At 51.1% G+C, this 14,106-nt stretch overlaps 1 protein-coding gene across 12 annotated transcripts in view; it reads left to right on the forward strand.

Annotated features, from left to right (window-relative positions):
- NCAM1 (neural cell adhesion molecule 1) overlaps positions 1-14,106 on the forward strand; it is a 90,516-nt gene that overhangs the window by 46,638 nt on the left and 29,772 nt on the right. For 8 of the 12 annotated variants that reach the window (XM_051812160.1, XM_051812151.1, XM_051812152.1 and 5 more), the window contains exons 5-13: positions 466-603; positions 985-1,102; positions 1,618-1,787; positions 2,620-2,762; positions 7,323-7,352; positions 11,058-11,208; positions 12,113-12,297; positions 12,636-12,732; positions 13,428-13,598. In XM_051812160.1, coding sequence (XP_051668120.1) covers positions 466-603; positions 985-1,102; positions 1,618-1,787; positions 2,620-2,762; positions 7,323-7,352; positions 11,058-11,208; positions 12,113-12,297; positions 12,636-12,732; positions 13,428-13,598 — 1,203 coding nt within the window. The remainder of the gene's footprint in view (positions 1-465; positions 604-984; positions 1,103-1,617; positions 1,788-2,619; positions 2,763-7,322; positions 7,353-11,057; positions 11,209-12,112; positions 12,298-12,635; positions 12,733-13,427; positions 13,599-14,106) is intronic. The other 4 variants (XM_051812153.1, XM_051812154.1, XM_051812163.1 and 1 more) reach the window with 1 other exon arrangement.

A 14,106-nucleotide genomic window follows, 5' to 3' on the forward strand; every position in this document is an offset into this window, starting at 1 on the left:
TTGTGACACTCTCCAGCCTTCCTGAGGAAAAGAGCTAAAAGCTCCTTGCAGGAACCTTTCCCTTTCTTCCACAAAGCTGCAGCCAGCCATGCCCAGAGGGGCCTCCAAAGCCCTGATTCCAGCTGTGCCTCAGCTGGTTTGTCACACCTACCTGCTGCAGGCACACAGGTAGGAGGGCAGTAAAGCCTTCAGCATATTGCCTGCTCTGCTGAAATGTAGATGTGTTCCTGTGGGTTATCCCTGAGTGCTTACACTGCCCAGCACCAGCCCTTGGCTGCTCTCCACAGCCGGGTTCCTTCCTTGGCACCGTCAGACCCAGCTGCAGCAGCATCTCCCTTTGGTGGTGGGAAGGGCAGTTCCACTCCACCAATCCTTGTCTCAACCCAGAAGGGGCCCAGAGAGGAGCAGAAGCTGCAGAGAGCTGCCCTGAGGCCCCCTGGGTGAGCCTCCCTTCTGTCTTTGCAGTGCGGTTCATAGTCCTGTCCAACAACTACCTGCAGATCCGGGGCATCAAGAAGACGGACGAGGGGACGTACAGGTGTGAGGGGAGGATCTTGGCTCGGGGGGAGATCAACTTCAAGGACATCCAGGTCATTGTGAATGGTGAGAGCTCAGAGTAAGGCTGGTGCAGAGCAGGGGGTGAGAACCTCACTGTGGGAGTTCTCATCTGATGGAAACCCAACTGAAATGTCCCGTGACTGAGAGTGAGGAATTCAGCCTGGTGGGACTCACAAGTGCTTTTGTCCACCACAATGATTTTTTTTTGTGCCTCTCCCCACCCCCTGCCCTTTGTTCCCTGTGCTGGTTGCTTTGGAGAGCTCGTGCATCAAACCTGTTGATTGAAACCTGCAGGGGATGGTGGAAGGGTTTGAGTAACTGGTGACATCTGTGGTTATTGCAGAGATGCACAAGGAGCCTCCTGAGGCTCCCTCTTGCTCAGCCTTCTGTCCTTTCTAACTCAGCTGTGGATTTCTTCTCTTCCAGTACCTCCTTCTGTGCGTGCCAGGCAGAGCACTATGAATGCCACTGCCAACCTCAGCCAGTCTGTCACCTTGGCATGTGATGCTGATGGTTTTCCTGAGCCAACCGTGACGTGGACAAAGTAAGATGCTGTGTGCAGTGTCCTGGGGAGGTGTGTGTGAGCAGGGGTGATTCCCCAAGGCCTGGAAAACCAGGCTGGAGGGGAAAAACCATCTTAACTGGAATGAAATGAATGGATTTGATTCACAAGGGAAAGGGTGGACTCATGATGGAACTGAAGTTGGATTCTGCTGTGGGTTAAACCCTGGTGGGCAGCCGAGTCCCACACAGCCCACCTGGGGGAGTGGGATGGGGAGGAGAATCAGAAGGGTAATAAAAAAACCTTGTTGGCTGAGATAAAGGCAGTCTAACAGATAAAGCAAAAGCTGTGCATGCCAGCAAAGCAAACCAAGGGATTCCTGCAGTGCTTGCCCCTGGCAGGCCCTTGCTCAGCCAGGTCAGCTGCTTTGGCCGTGTCCCCTCCCAGCCTTGCATGGCAGTGCCAGGCAGTGCTGCACACCTGAGGAACACTGTCCTTGGGGTTGTGGAGCCTCTGACTGCTGCTGCCCATCACATCCACGTGCTTTGTGCCCCCAGGGATGGAGAGCCCGTGGAGGAGGCTGATGATGAGGAGAAATACAGCTTCAACTACGACGGCTCGGAGCTGGTCATCAGGCAGGTGGACAAGAGCGACGAGGCCGAGTACATCTGCATCGCTGAGAACAAGGCAGGGGAGGCAGATGCCACCATCCACCTCAAAGTCTTCGGTAGGAATGCTCTTCCCATCCCCCTCCCACTCCAGGCCGTGTTGGCAGCTCACCAGTGCAAGCTGGAAGTAACCTACTTATCCCAGTTAATGCCTGGCAGGGCTTATCCAGAGCTGCTGCTTCCCCAAGGAGTGCTGTGCTCCTCTGCCATCGTGTGTGTGTGTCTGAAACACAGCCCAGCTCCATCCTGCTTCCCCTCTCAGGAGAGAAATCCAGCCCTGGGCAGGGGGGCTGTGATGAGGCTCACATGCTACCTGAAATATCTTCCAGGCCCAGAGGGCTGAATCCTGATCCACCCCAAGCTGCTTTAGCACCTCAGTAGGAATTGCTCTAACCTGGACAGGGAGGTGAACTCCACCCCACCACTGTGTGAGTGACCTCAAGCTTGCAGGGATGAATCAGCAGCTTTCCTGCCTTCTATGAATCTGGGAGTGTTAAGGAATATAATTCTCCCTGTCCCATATGCAGCCACTCAACAAAGCTGCTTATCAAAAGGCTGATTTGGGGCAGAGAAAGTAGACAGGGAGGTGGAAGATTCAGCTGGTAATCCCAGGGACTGATCACTTGTACACTGTTAAATGGGTTCTACTTCACATACACCCTCTCCTAGTCCTCTCTTACAAGCCTCAGCTGGAAGGATGAATAGAAGAGGTTCTAGTTCTGCCAGGAGGTGCCTCTTCTCCAGCACCACTCTGCTCCTTCCCTGCATGGCAGTCAGCTTGTCACCATTCCAAAGCCTTTTCCCCCAGTGCTACCTGTCCCAATCGTTGCTGTTGGCAGATGAGCTTCATCCCAAGCCCCAACCTGAGTCAGGGTTGCTTTTTCTTCCCAGCAAAACCCAAAATCACCTATGTGGAGAACAAAACAGCCATGGAGCTGGAGGATCAGATCACCCTGACCTGCGAGGCCTCTGGGGACCCCATCCCTTCCATCACCTGGAGAACCTCCACCCGCAACATCAGCAACGAGGAGAAGGTACAGCCCTTCCCAGAGCCTTGGGATCTGCCTGGGGGATCAGCACAGCCCCTGCCTGCCTGCCCTCTGCCCTGGGCTGCATGAGCTGCACGGGGATGCACGTGGGAGTCCCGGGGCTTCCCTCTCTGGGGAGCACACCCTGTCTGCCCAGGGCTTAGCTCCAGCCCTGCAGCAGGGCCACAGGGGTCCTTTTGGAAAGAGCCACCTCTGTCTGTAAGAACTGAGGATATGCTTTGGAATTCCTGCTGGATCACTCGGGGTTGGATTAACCTGAAGAGCAGTGCAGTCTAAACCCTCTCCAGAGGAGTTTCCAGAGGGACCTACAGTCGCAGGAAGGTTGTGAAAGGGTTTTTCCCTCCTGTGTCCCAGCTGGGAATGAGCACCCTGATGGCAGCACTGTCAGTGACTGGGAGGGTGGCAGGGCTGAGCTATGGGGTCCCCTCTCAGAGGTGCAGGGGACCAAAATGAGCCTGTTCATTCCTTCTTGCCCTTCCCTGTTGTACTCTGGTACTGCACATTCCTGAAGCACAAAAGCCTGGCTGCCTTTGTGCTCACCTGTTTTGTTGATCACATCAATGCCATTTTGTTCTTTAAAGGCAAAAATAATTAGCAGTTTTTCTTTTAGAGGAGAGTGCTGGTGTTGTTACTGGCTACAATTCCTTCAATTAGACAAGATGAGGATGTGCTGCTTTACTGTAGATGTTTCATAATAGTTGCATAAGTGATCAGCAGGCATAATTTGGAGCTAAAGAAAGCCTAGATAAAAGCTGGAGTGAGGAGTTGTTGCTTATTAATAATCTTCTAATAACAGGATGCTTCAGGGCTCAGCTGCCTTGGCCATGCCAGGGGTTCTGGCTCAGTGTGAAGGCAGCAGGGGACAGACTGTGAAAGTCTGGGAGCAACAGAGGTGTCCACTGTCAGTTGTCCCCACAGCTGCCATCCTGCACTGGAGCTCCTAAATGAGCTTTTTTTAATTGCCCCCATGATGTCAGCTCTCCCCCACGCTGTTCATGTGTAACTTATTAATCAGAGTGCCAAAGTTTTCCAGCTTCAGTTCTTCCTCAGCATCTTTGGGGTGGGAGGGCTGCTGTGAATCCCTGCAATGTTCACAGAGGGTTCCAGTGCCCTCAGAAGCTGTTGGCTTGTCCCTGCAGTGCGACTGGGGCACCTGTTTGGACAGGAGGAGGTTATTTATTCGTGGTCTTGTCTCTGTCCAGGAGGGTCCTGGGAGGAGCCCGGGGCTCCAGAGCTGCTGGCTCTGCAGTTGGGGTCACAGCCATGGGAAGAGCTTGGTCAGGGAGGAGAATAGAAAAACTAAAGCCTGCCTGTTTGCAGAGCCCCCTCTGTCCAGCCCAGTTAAACCCTCCAGATCTCAGTGGCAAAACTGCTAACTCATTTTTGCTGATTTTTGAGACTCATATATCCTGCTTGATGCTGTGGCTGAGCAACAGTACAGAAAATGGTGATTCTCTGATACTTTCTTATACAGGCAGGGGGAAAATCCAAGGTTTGAGGTGCAGCCATGTGTCTCGTGTTCAGACCTTCAGGGCAAACACATTTTGATCACATTCCATGCACTTTCTAGGCTGGGTCATTTTATTTTGTGTGTGTGTGTTTTGGTTTGGTTTGTCTTACGCTTTTCCCATTCTCTCTCTTGTGCTGGAGGTTTAGGTGGATGGTACAAATATCCAGGAAATCCTCAGGTCAGAACAGCTCTGATTACCATTCTACTCCATGTACAACCAAATTCATACATTCAGGTTACTCTGCCCTTGCTGTCTCTGGGACAGCACAGGGAAATGGATGGTCTTTGATGCAGCACAAACAATACTATTTTTAGGATTATGAAGCCCTACTTCTGAATATTCTTCAGGTACTTGGATGCTTCTGTCTTGCTTCATCTTGTTTACTCTTGTAATCATACTTCAGTCTAGATTTTTAGAGGTGCCTTAACTCCCATTAATGTTCTGTACTTCAGAAAAAAACCTTCCCAAAACCCCAAATAAGCAAGAAAACCACCCTTTGTGGCTCCTGCTCTGCAGAGAGCACAGAGCAAATAATGACAACAATGATGAAATTAATTAAAAATTTGCTTACCTGGGGTTTACTTTGGTTGTGAAGGTAGGAACATGCTGCTTAGGAGGAATGTTTGCCTTGTCAGTGTGGGATTGCTGTCTGTCCCTCTGCAGAGCAGAGGCCTGGGAAGGCAGCAGCAGGATGGTTTGGAGGGGTTTGCCTCCTCTCCCCTTCAGTGCCTGTGCAGGCAGCAGGAATTGGGAGGGATCCCAGGGGAAAACTGCTCAGCTCCCTCCTCACCTTCAGTGCTTCCCAGCCCCTTGAAGAGCCACGCTTCTCTCACTGCTCTGGCACAAAACTTAACTGTGCTTAGGAAATGAGTCTCGATGTGCTGTAAGTGGTGCAACAAGTTTTACAGTTTCAGTGCAGACTGTCAGATTTTTGGCTGACACAGTCTCTGGCTGCACACACTCCCATGGAGCAGTTGTGGAGCCAGTCCTGGGGTTCTTTCCCAGCAGTGCAGCTCAGTGGGTGGGCATGGGAGGGGAGCAGGCGAGGGGTCACACAGGCTGTTATCCTGTGGCCAGGGCTGACAGGAGGGGGGTCTGCAGCTCAGGATCTCGTTCCCTTGCACAGCTCACACCAGGTCAAATGACCAGTGCAGTAATTAAAAAAAAATAACTAAAAGGCAAATTTAGTGACATGGAGGAGAGTCAGGTACTCTGATGGTGCAGGTGAGTGTTGCTGCAACACCCTCAGCAAAGGGATGCAGAACACTTAACATTCCAAATTTAACTTAATGGAAGCCTAATTTCCTGATTGTATTTTGTTGTTTTTTTTCCCTCCTGAGTGGGCAATATACCTCGAATACAACTCCCTGTCTTAAATTTGTGTTGTGCTCTGCATCTTAGGAGATGTACATGGGACTATCTTTGGATTTAATGATCCGGGGAGAGAATTACATTGGCAGTTCCCAGGAACTCCTTTGTGATGAGGATTCTCATTTAACAATTTGTTTCCCCCCCCTCCTTGTTCCCTGCATGGTGCTGAGTAGAGCTTGTGTCTCTCTCTGTCTTGGGGAAGGACAGTTAGTCTGGAACTCTCCAGGATGGAGAATGTGCTTCTGCCTCTTTCCCCACATCCCTGAGTGACAAAGGAACAGCAAACTCTGGGGATGTGGGAACAGGCTTTTTTCCTTCTTTAGGTTGGCAGGTACTGAACACCAGAGGATAAAAAGAATCCCCCTGTGCTGACACTGACAGGACTGGAAGGGGACTCAGATGGGTACAGGCAAGGCAGGTCCCTGGTAGAGTGACTGGGACAGCAAGAAGGGATTATTTTGGGTTATTAGGCTGCCTGTTCAGCTTTCAAGGACCTTGTGCACAACAGGATATATATACACAGAAATGACCAGGTTTTGGGAGTGTCCTGCCCTGTGCAGGTGTTGGGGAGCTTCTCCTCAGGCTTCTAGTTACAAGCAAATGCTTTGCTTTCATCCAAGACATTGTAGGACGAGGCTGTCTGTGCCATCTGTTAATATTTGAGTCTCACAATGTTCACTAGAAGCCCTGTGGAGACAGTGCTGTGTTTTTTAGTCTCATTCCCTGAGCCTCCATCTCCATCCGTGTCACTCGTGTGTGCGCTGTGACATCCACACTGTGCCTCACACCCAGTGGTGCCATCGTGGCTGGGACATTAGCAGCTGATTTTGGGCTCCTGAACTGAAGTGGATCGAGATACAGTGGATACAGAGTCCAGAAGATATTTGAAATATAAATTATAAGGGGGGAAAATGGAACCCAGCAGCTTTTGGTCTTTCTGAACCACAGTGATTATGGTCCACACTGGTGGTGGCTTTCTCTGAACAGGAAATATCTGCCTGAAATACCTGCTTTAATGTAAGGTTTGTGCATGTTTCACTGCTGTTGGGTTGTGCCAGGCCCAGGAAGGGCTGGGTATGATCAGCTGGAGGCACCAGGTCCTGCTGTGCCCCGTGCAGGGTGCCCCACTGTCCCAGTGCTCTGCAGCTCGAGATCTCCTCCTCCTGGCACAGAATGCATGGAAATGCAGCTCCAGATGCATGGCCACGTTACTGGGGGGCAGTGGGAATCAGTGTGGGTGGGTGGCAAACAAACCAGGGGGAGAAAACCAGTTCTGGGACTTGTCTCTGCACTTCAGTGGCCCAGGTGAGCAGAGGCACCTCCCAGGACCTGGGCACAGGGGGCTGGAGAAGGTGAGAGGTGCCAGGGGACACAGTCCCGGGCTGTGTGAACACAGGAGCACTTTCAGGTGCCAGCACCCCCTGGTTGGTAACCTTACAACCAGTTTCTAGGAGATGGAATTCTGAACACCCACCTAAACTGAGGTTCTGTGGGCAATGGGAAGTGTGATGGCCACCCCCCCCCAGGAGATGTACACCCTGGAGCCTGCATGTGCACAGGACACAATGTGCTGCAAACACTGATAACCTGAAAGCAACCTTTGATAAACTTGTATTGCTTTTTTTCTGTTGTTGTTGTTGTGTTCTATATCTGTTCTCTCCAGGCTTCGTGGACCCGGCCCGAGAAACAAGAGGTATAAGATTACCAGACCTTTAGCAAACTCCTTAGGTTTTTGGTTTTGGTTTCTCTTTAAGCATTACAAGATTAACAAACCTCTAGTCCAGTAACCAAGCCAACTAAACGAGCATTAATATGAACAAGTTAAATACCAGCACATGAGAGAAACAGCTTCTAGAATTAGAAATTACTTGGCCTGTAGTGCTGCATTTTTGGATGAGCAAACTAGCTGTGTTGGGAGTGAGTAACCCTGCCACTTTAAAGGAAAAAAAAAGACAATTAAAAGTAAAAGCAGCTGTAAAATCTGACAGATCCTGCTTTCCCCATGCTGCCTCTCTTGGAGATTGAAGATTAGCACCAACGTGTTCTGGGGAAGGATTTTCCCCCTGAGATAATTCTCCTCTGCTCCAGCCAACTCACCTATTTGCTCATGGTGCTCCTGAAGCTTGACCTTCTCTTAAAGGACAACTGCATCATGTTCCATTTCCAAATCAATGCAGATAAACCTTCCAGGAGGTGCATTTCTCCAGAAAATGCTCCAAATTGCTCAATTACTCTTTGATTTGCAAGGGTCAGTGGGGGGGGGGGTTGGTGCAAGTGGGGTTTATTGCTTTTAATTTCACAGTCAGTACTGTACTGGAAAAACAGTAATAATAATAATAATGAGAATAACCTACCTTTATGTGCACCTGATTTGTAACACTTGCTTCAAAATGGACCAGAAAGTTTGTTTCCAAGCAAATAATAAGGGTCAGGTAGAGAACAAAATTAACCATCAGAACTGGGGGGGGGGCTCATATATGTATTTTTAGGATCAACTTTGTGGAAGCTCTGGGTACCCTGATTTTTTCTTTAGCTATTTTTAAGCCATCCTAAACCACAGAGACTGGTGTGGCCTAAACAAAGTAAAGCTGTAATTTTAAACACCATCCACCTGTGTTCCATGTGGGGCTGAGAAGATCCTGCCCCCTCTTCCTCCAGAATAATCTGTTGGAATAGATGTATCGTGGCAAGTGAAGGCATCAGAGCAGTTTGCATTGAAGAATTTGGAATCTGAGTAGTTGCATCTTCAGGACTCCTGTTAATTCCTGTGACAGTTGTCTCTGTCTCCCCCTGCCCTCAGTGTTTGCTCTGGGCTCTCTCTCTCTCCAGCTTTTGATTAATAAGAGCACTAACACTGTTAAGCTTTGCTGCCTCTACATTCCTTGCTGCCTCTGTGTCTGAAAATCTCCAGGTGGGGTTTGGTGAGAATGTTGGTGAAGGTTTATCACTGCAGCTCGGGCAGGATATATCCTTAAAATGGCTTTTAAATTGCCTGAGGGCTTCTGGCAGGGGGTTCCAGCAGCAGGAATTCTGGGCTGGGGAAGTGCAGGGAACACTTGGCATGGAGTGTTTCGCTCTTCCTGAGGGTGAGGAAGGTGAGGGAGTCACAGCAGCACAGCCCCAGTCCCACCACAGCTGGTGCTGCACTGGGAGTCAGGGCAGCCCTGCAAATATTGAAGGGTTGGGTTAGGGCAGGGCAAGCACAGAGCCAGGAGAGACCCCTCATCTTCCTTCACTGCAGTTTGTACCTGTGGGCAGGATTTCCAGGTGTTCTGTGGTGGTGGGAAGTGGGGGAGGAGGAGGTAGGACTGTGTGGAATTAAGTCAGGGATCCTTGTTTGTGGAAGGACTGAAAACTCCAGAAGGTGGAGGGCAGGGGGATAACAGCATTTTATTTGCCTCTCCTCTTCCCCTTTGGCTCTGGGGCATTGAGCTCTGGGCAGGCTGTGCCCACAGTGACTGTGTGCCCCAGGGATGGGCACAGTCTGGGGAGAAACACCGTGTGAATCTCAGGAGGAGCTGCAGTGGTTGGCACTGCAGAGACCCCTCACACCCTGCTCTGCTGGGGCAGAAGCTCCTGCCTGTGTCCCTGAGGGGGTCTCCCATTTCTAGGAAGCACTTTGTAATCCAAAATCCTTGAAATCAAGGAGACAAGGTAAAGGATTACAAATGTCTGTATCTGGCTCACAAGTTTCTCCCTGTCCTGCCTCCAGCAGCCAGGAGTTGTTGGCATCTGATGGGCTGAAACAGGAATAAAGAGAACTAGTCGTGTGCTTTCTTGGGTAGATGTTTTTCTCTTCTTTAGGGTATTTTCCCCCATCTTTCTTTTTCTTTTCCTGTGCCTTTTGCATTAAGAGACAGAGCTTCATCTTCAGAACCAATTGCATTCCTTGTGAAGTTGTCCCTGGCACTCTGTCTGTGTTAGACCTTGAGGAAGTGGGGAAAAGGCAGGTGACACTCGGATGTAAAATTACCTTTTGCAATAGTTTGGTTTCAGAAGTGGGTTTGGGAGTCAAATCACAAGTCAGAAGGATGGAGTTTGTGGCACTGGTCGGGGATTGCAGGAGACCTTTGTGCAGGGTAGAAGAAAGGAAAAAAAAAACCACCTATAATTGGTTTTGTGTCATCGAGGGATCCTGGTTTTGTGCACGTGAGATTGGACTGGCTCAAGTGGGCTGATGTTAGAACTGACAGAGGGAACAAATCACATTTGCTTGTAGAAGCTTTGTCAGAGACCACAAACTCAGCACATAAAGAGGCTTCAGGCCCAGGGGTTCTGAACACCTGAGACACCAGAGCTGTGCTTTGTGCTCCAGCTCAGGGCACTTGGCTGTTTAAAATCCTCAGGGCTTTTTAAATCATAATCTTAGTGCTTGTCCTGTACCTTCCAAGAAAGCAGATGCTCTTGGAGCATGAATTGCAGGAGGAGTGGAGGCTGCAGCAGCAGGCACAGCCAGGATGGGACCAGATTTATTCCCTTGTGCCACTTTGGAGAGCGGATGAGACAGTTGGTGCTTTAAAGCTTCCAAACTGGAGCACGAGGGTGGAGAGAGGGTTTGAGTGGCCTTGAGTGTACTAACAGAGCACTTGGGTTTGGTCCCAAACTGGAGAGGAAACAAGCCCAACCTGGTGTGGGATGGGATGGGATGGGTGGGTACAGTCCCTTGGAGCAGATGGTGGCCTGGATTTTACATTCCTGGTCTCTCTGTCAGTGACATCCCCACACTTTCTTGCATGTGGGAGGTTGTTCTAGAATTTTCTTGAAGCACCACCAGGCCTTGAAGCAGGGCTGTCTCTACAAGGGTCTTGTAGTTTTCTTGCCCTCATCTCTCTTCCTGTGCCCCTCTGCACTTTTCTCTGTTCTCATGCCATGTTCAGGTGGAAGTTCTGAGCTTTCTTTTTGCATGACTCTACTCTGAATTCTGGATCTGTTCTTATTAATGCCATTGCAAGGACACTGGAATAAATCCAGTGTTGGTGAGAGAGCAGGAAGGGCTGAATTCTCTGAGGGGAAGCACAGTAGCCATTGGGGAGGTTTCCTTTATTTCCTTCCATGCCGACAAAAACTTCCAACCAGAGCTGGATCTTTGCAGTTCTCATTCTGGGGAGAAGCCTGCCTTTGGTCGCCCTCAGATCTTCATAGTAGCATCTGATACTCTGGTCCTTCATCTCCTTTTTCCCCCTCCTCCTGAGTGCTCTGAGTCACTGCAGTCAGCCCGGTGTGACCAGGAACCTCCCCGCTGTTTTGGAAGTGCCTCCCTGCGCCCTCCGGCCTCGGGTGCCCCGTCCCAAGCCCTGAGCCCCGCAGGGTTGGCGTGAGCTAGAGCTGCCCTTGTTGGCACCCCTGTAGTGTGCAGCCCCTGTAGGCTCAGCCTCTGACGGGCTCTCCCTCCCTGCAGACCCTGGACGGGCGGATCATCGTGCGCAGCCACGCGCGGGTGTCGTCGCTGACGCTGAAGGAGATCCAGTACACGGACGCGGGGGAGTACGTGTGCACTGCCAGCAACACCATCGGCCAGGACTCCCAGGCCATGTACCTGGAAGTGCAGTGTAAGGAGCAGAGCCTGGGCTGGGGAGGGGGCTGGCAGGGGCAGTGTTTGGGCTCCCTTTCCCCGGGGTGACACCGAGGTGCCTCCGGCTCGGGACGTGCCCGATGTTGAGTTTGAGGGTGTGGGAGGCAGCTCAGCCTCAACACATTTAGCTGGAGACATTGCTGGGTGCCTGCCTGAGGGTGTTTGCTGTGCCTGTCTGCAGCTGGGCTGCTCTGTGCACCTTGGGAAGGGTATGGGCCATGGATCTGCTGCAGTCCCTTTTGTTGGGTGCAGCTGAGTTCTTCCCTAGAAAAACTTCCTGACGTAATTTCTGTCGTGGTTTGAGACTCCTAAAAATCCAATTTCCGAGTCCAAGCCCCCCTCCCACAACTCACTTCAGTGTGAGAGGGGTTTTTCCAGGCACAACACAAGATTTAATATGGGGGGGAAGGGAATTATATTACAATAATCACACAAATAAATATTATAGCACATTATATACACAATCCTAATTATTTCTCCTATGATAAAGCAGTATTTACATTGGGTCAAATGTCTTTTCCCTCTAATAAAAGTCCAGAAGGGAAGAAGGAAATATCCTTTCCACGTTCAGGGCAGCAGTGTCTCTCCTCTTCAATGCAGCAGTCAGAGTTGGAGTTGTAGCTGGATCTGATCTCTCTCCATTACCATTTCCTAGTTGCATCGTGCTGTCTGCTCCTCCCACTCTGCACAGGAGCAGCTTTGGGATGGAGCAGGTCTCCTCCTTCAGCAAAAGACACTCGGAGAGGACAGTTCCCATCTCCTGTAGTAGATTCCCTTTCCCACACTGAAGTGGACCCCAGCCAAGGGATCCTTAGAGTGAGGCTGCCTGGGCTGCTTTAGGGGATTGGCTCCAATTGCCTTCACAAACGTCTGTCTTGCAGATGCCCCCAAGCTCCAGGGCCCCGTGGCTGTGTACACCTGGGAGGGAAACCAAGTGAACATCACCTGTGAGGTGTTTGCCTACCCCAGTGCTGTCATCTCCTGGTTCCGGGACGGGCAGCTGCTCCCCAGCTCCAACTACAGCAACATCAAGATCTACAACACTCCCTCAGCAAGTTACCTGGAGGTGAGGAAAAACCAGGGGGGAAGGAGGCATGTGCAGCCAGGGAGGCTCAAATAATTGATGTTCCTGATGCTGAAGGGGTTAAGTCTTTTGCAAGGGCACCCTGTTGGTAGCAGTGGAGTTGTGTGATGTTTCTGGCACATCCCTGCTGAGAAAATCAGGTAATACAGGACACAACCCCCTCCCTGCCTTTGGTTTTTGCTCACTGCAGTTCTCCCCCGTGGACAGCCCTGGGACTGCCAACACCTGGACTTTGCTGTAGGGTCCCTCCAGTTAAAGGAGTGCTTTGGCAGAGTGACAAGGGGTTCTGATCCAAGCATGAGCCTTCATTCCTCCCACAGGTGACCCCAGACTCGGAGAACGACTTTGGGAACTACAACTGCACTGCCGTGAACCGCATCGGCCAGGAGTCCTCCGAGTTCATCCTGGTGCAGGCAGGTGAGCATCCCAGGAGGAGAGCAGGGAATGAAGTGTGGGGGGCATTGAACTGAGGTGACAGAGTGGCCCTTCTGTTGTAGTTTGTGTTCAGCAGGAGAGCCAGCTTCTGCTGTCAGAGAGGCTGTTCCAGACTCTGTGCTGTAGATGCTCAGTGTCTCTGTTTCCTTGTTTCTGGAGGGTCTCGTTCTTTGCTGTGCTTCCAGCACACCTTGACAGAGCTGTGATCTGTGATTTCTGACAGACATTGCATGTGTGTGCACAGGGGCTTCCCCAAATCAGCAAAATACCCCTGGTGGTACAGGGAGTGCACGATACAAACCCCAGAGCTGACCCGGCCCAAGGGGCTGTGTCTGACTGCAGCACACCCTGGGAGGGTCTCTGAGATCAAGCTCTGTATTGCAGTGCCCCATGGAAGGACTGTAGGGACAGAAGAGCATCCAGGGTGTATTTGCTACACTGCTCTGGTTGTCCTCAATTAGAGAAGGGACTGTGAGTCTCCAGCCTCACAGAGAGGAGACAAGATGAAGGTCTCTGCACTAATTAACCTTCTTAAAAGCTGCTCCAGAGGGAGCCTCAGGCCCAACCTCCTCCTCTCCTTTGTGAAGCCACGCCAAGGGTGTCATTGATGTCCCCAGTTTGCTGCTTTCTTTTCCCTGACCCCTCCTGTGTCTCTGTTCTCTTCCCTCCTCCCGCAGACACTCCGTCCTCCCCGTCCATCGACAGAGTGGAGCCCTATTCCAGCACTGCCCAGGTGGAGTTTGATGAGCCTGAAGCCACTGGTGGGGTTCCCATCCTCAAGTACAAGGCAGAGTGGAGGGCCCTGGGCGAGGGAGAGTGGCATTCCAGGTTGTATGATGCAAAAGAAGGTAGGACAACACAACCAGGTGGTACCTCCCCCACCTGAACCTCCCCAGCCCGACTGTCCTTTAGGGAACAGCCACAGAGGAGGGTTCCACAGCTCTGCACTTCCACCTCCTGTAGTTATTACGCCCAAAGAAAGTTCTTAAACGTTTGCTGTGCAGTGACAGGTTGTGTTTTCCCTGGGAGATGAGCATGCTGAGGGCTGTACCTGTGTGACAAGGCACTGGTGGGCAGCACTGTGCTCATCTCTGCAGCCCTTCCTTGTTCACACCATCCTCCCTGAATGAGATGAGGAGCCCTGTGCTTGGAATCAGATGAGTGTTCACTTGCTAAGTGTCTGTGTGCTTCCCAGAGAAGGCTTTTCAAGCCCCTCAGTTCTTGGAAAATAAACCCTCCTATTCCAGCAGCAAAGCTGCCTCCCATTACACCCCATCTTGTTAAATCCATAGCACTGCACACTGCTTCAGATGGATCTGTAAGTCAAATAAACCAAACTCATTTTGATTTGGGAGG

This window comes from Manacus candei, unplaced genomic scaffold, assembly GCF_025592945.1.
Source record: "Manacus candei isolate 608988 ecotype Guabito, Panama unplaced genomic scaffold, ASM2559294v1 h1tg000086l, whole genome shotgun sequence".
NCBI lineage: Eukaryota > Metazoa > Chordata > Aves > Passeriformes > Pipridae > Manacus > Manacus candei.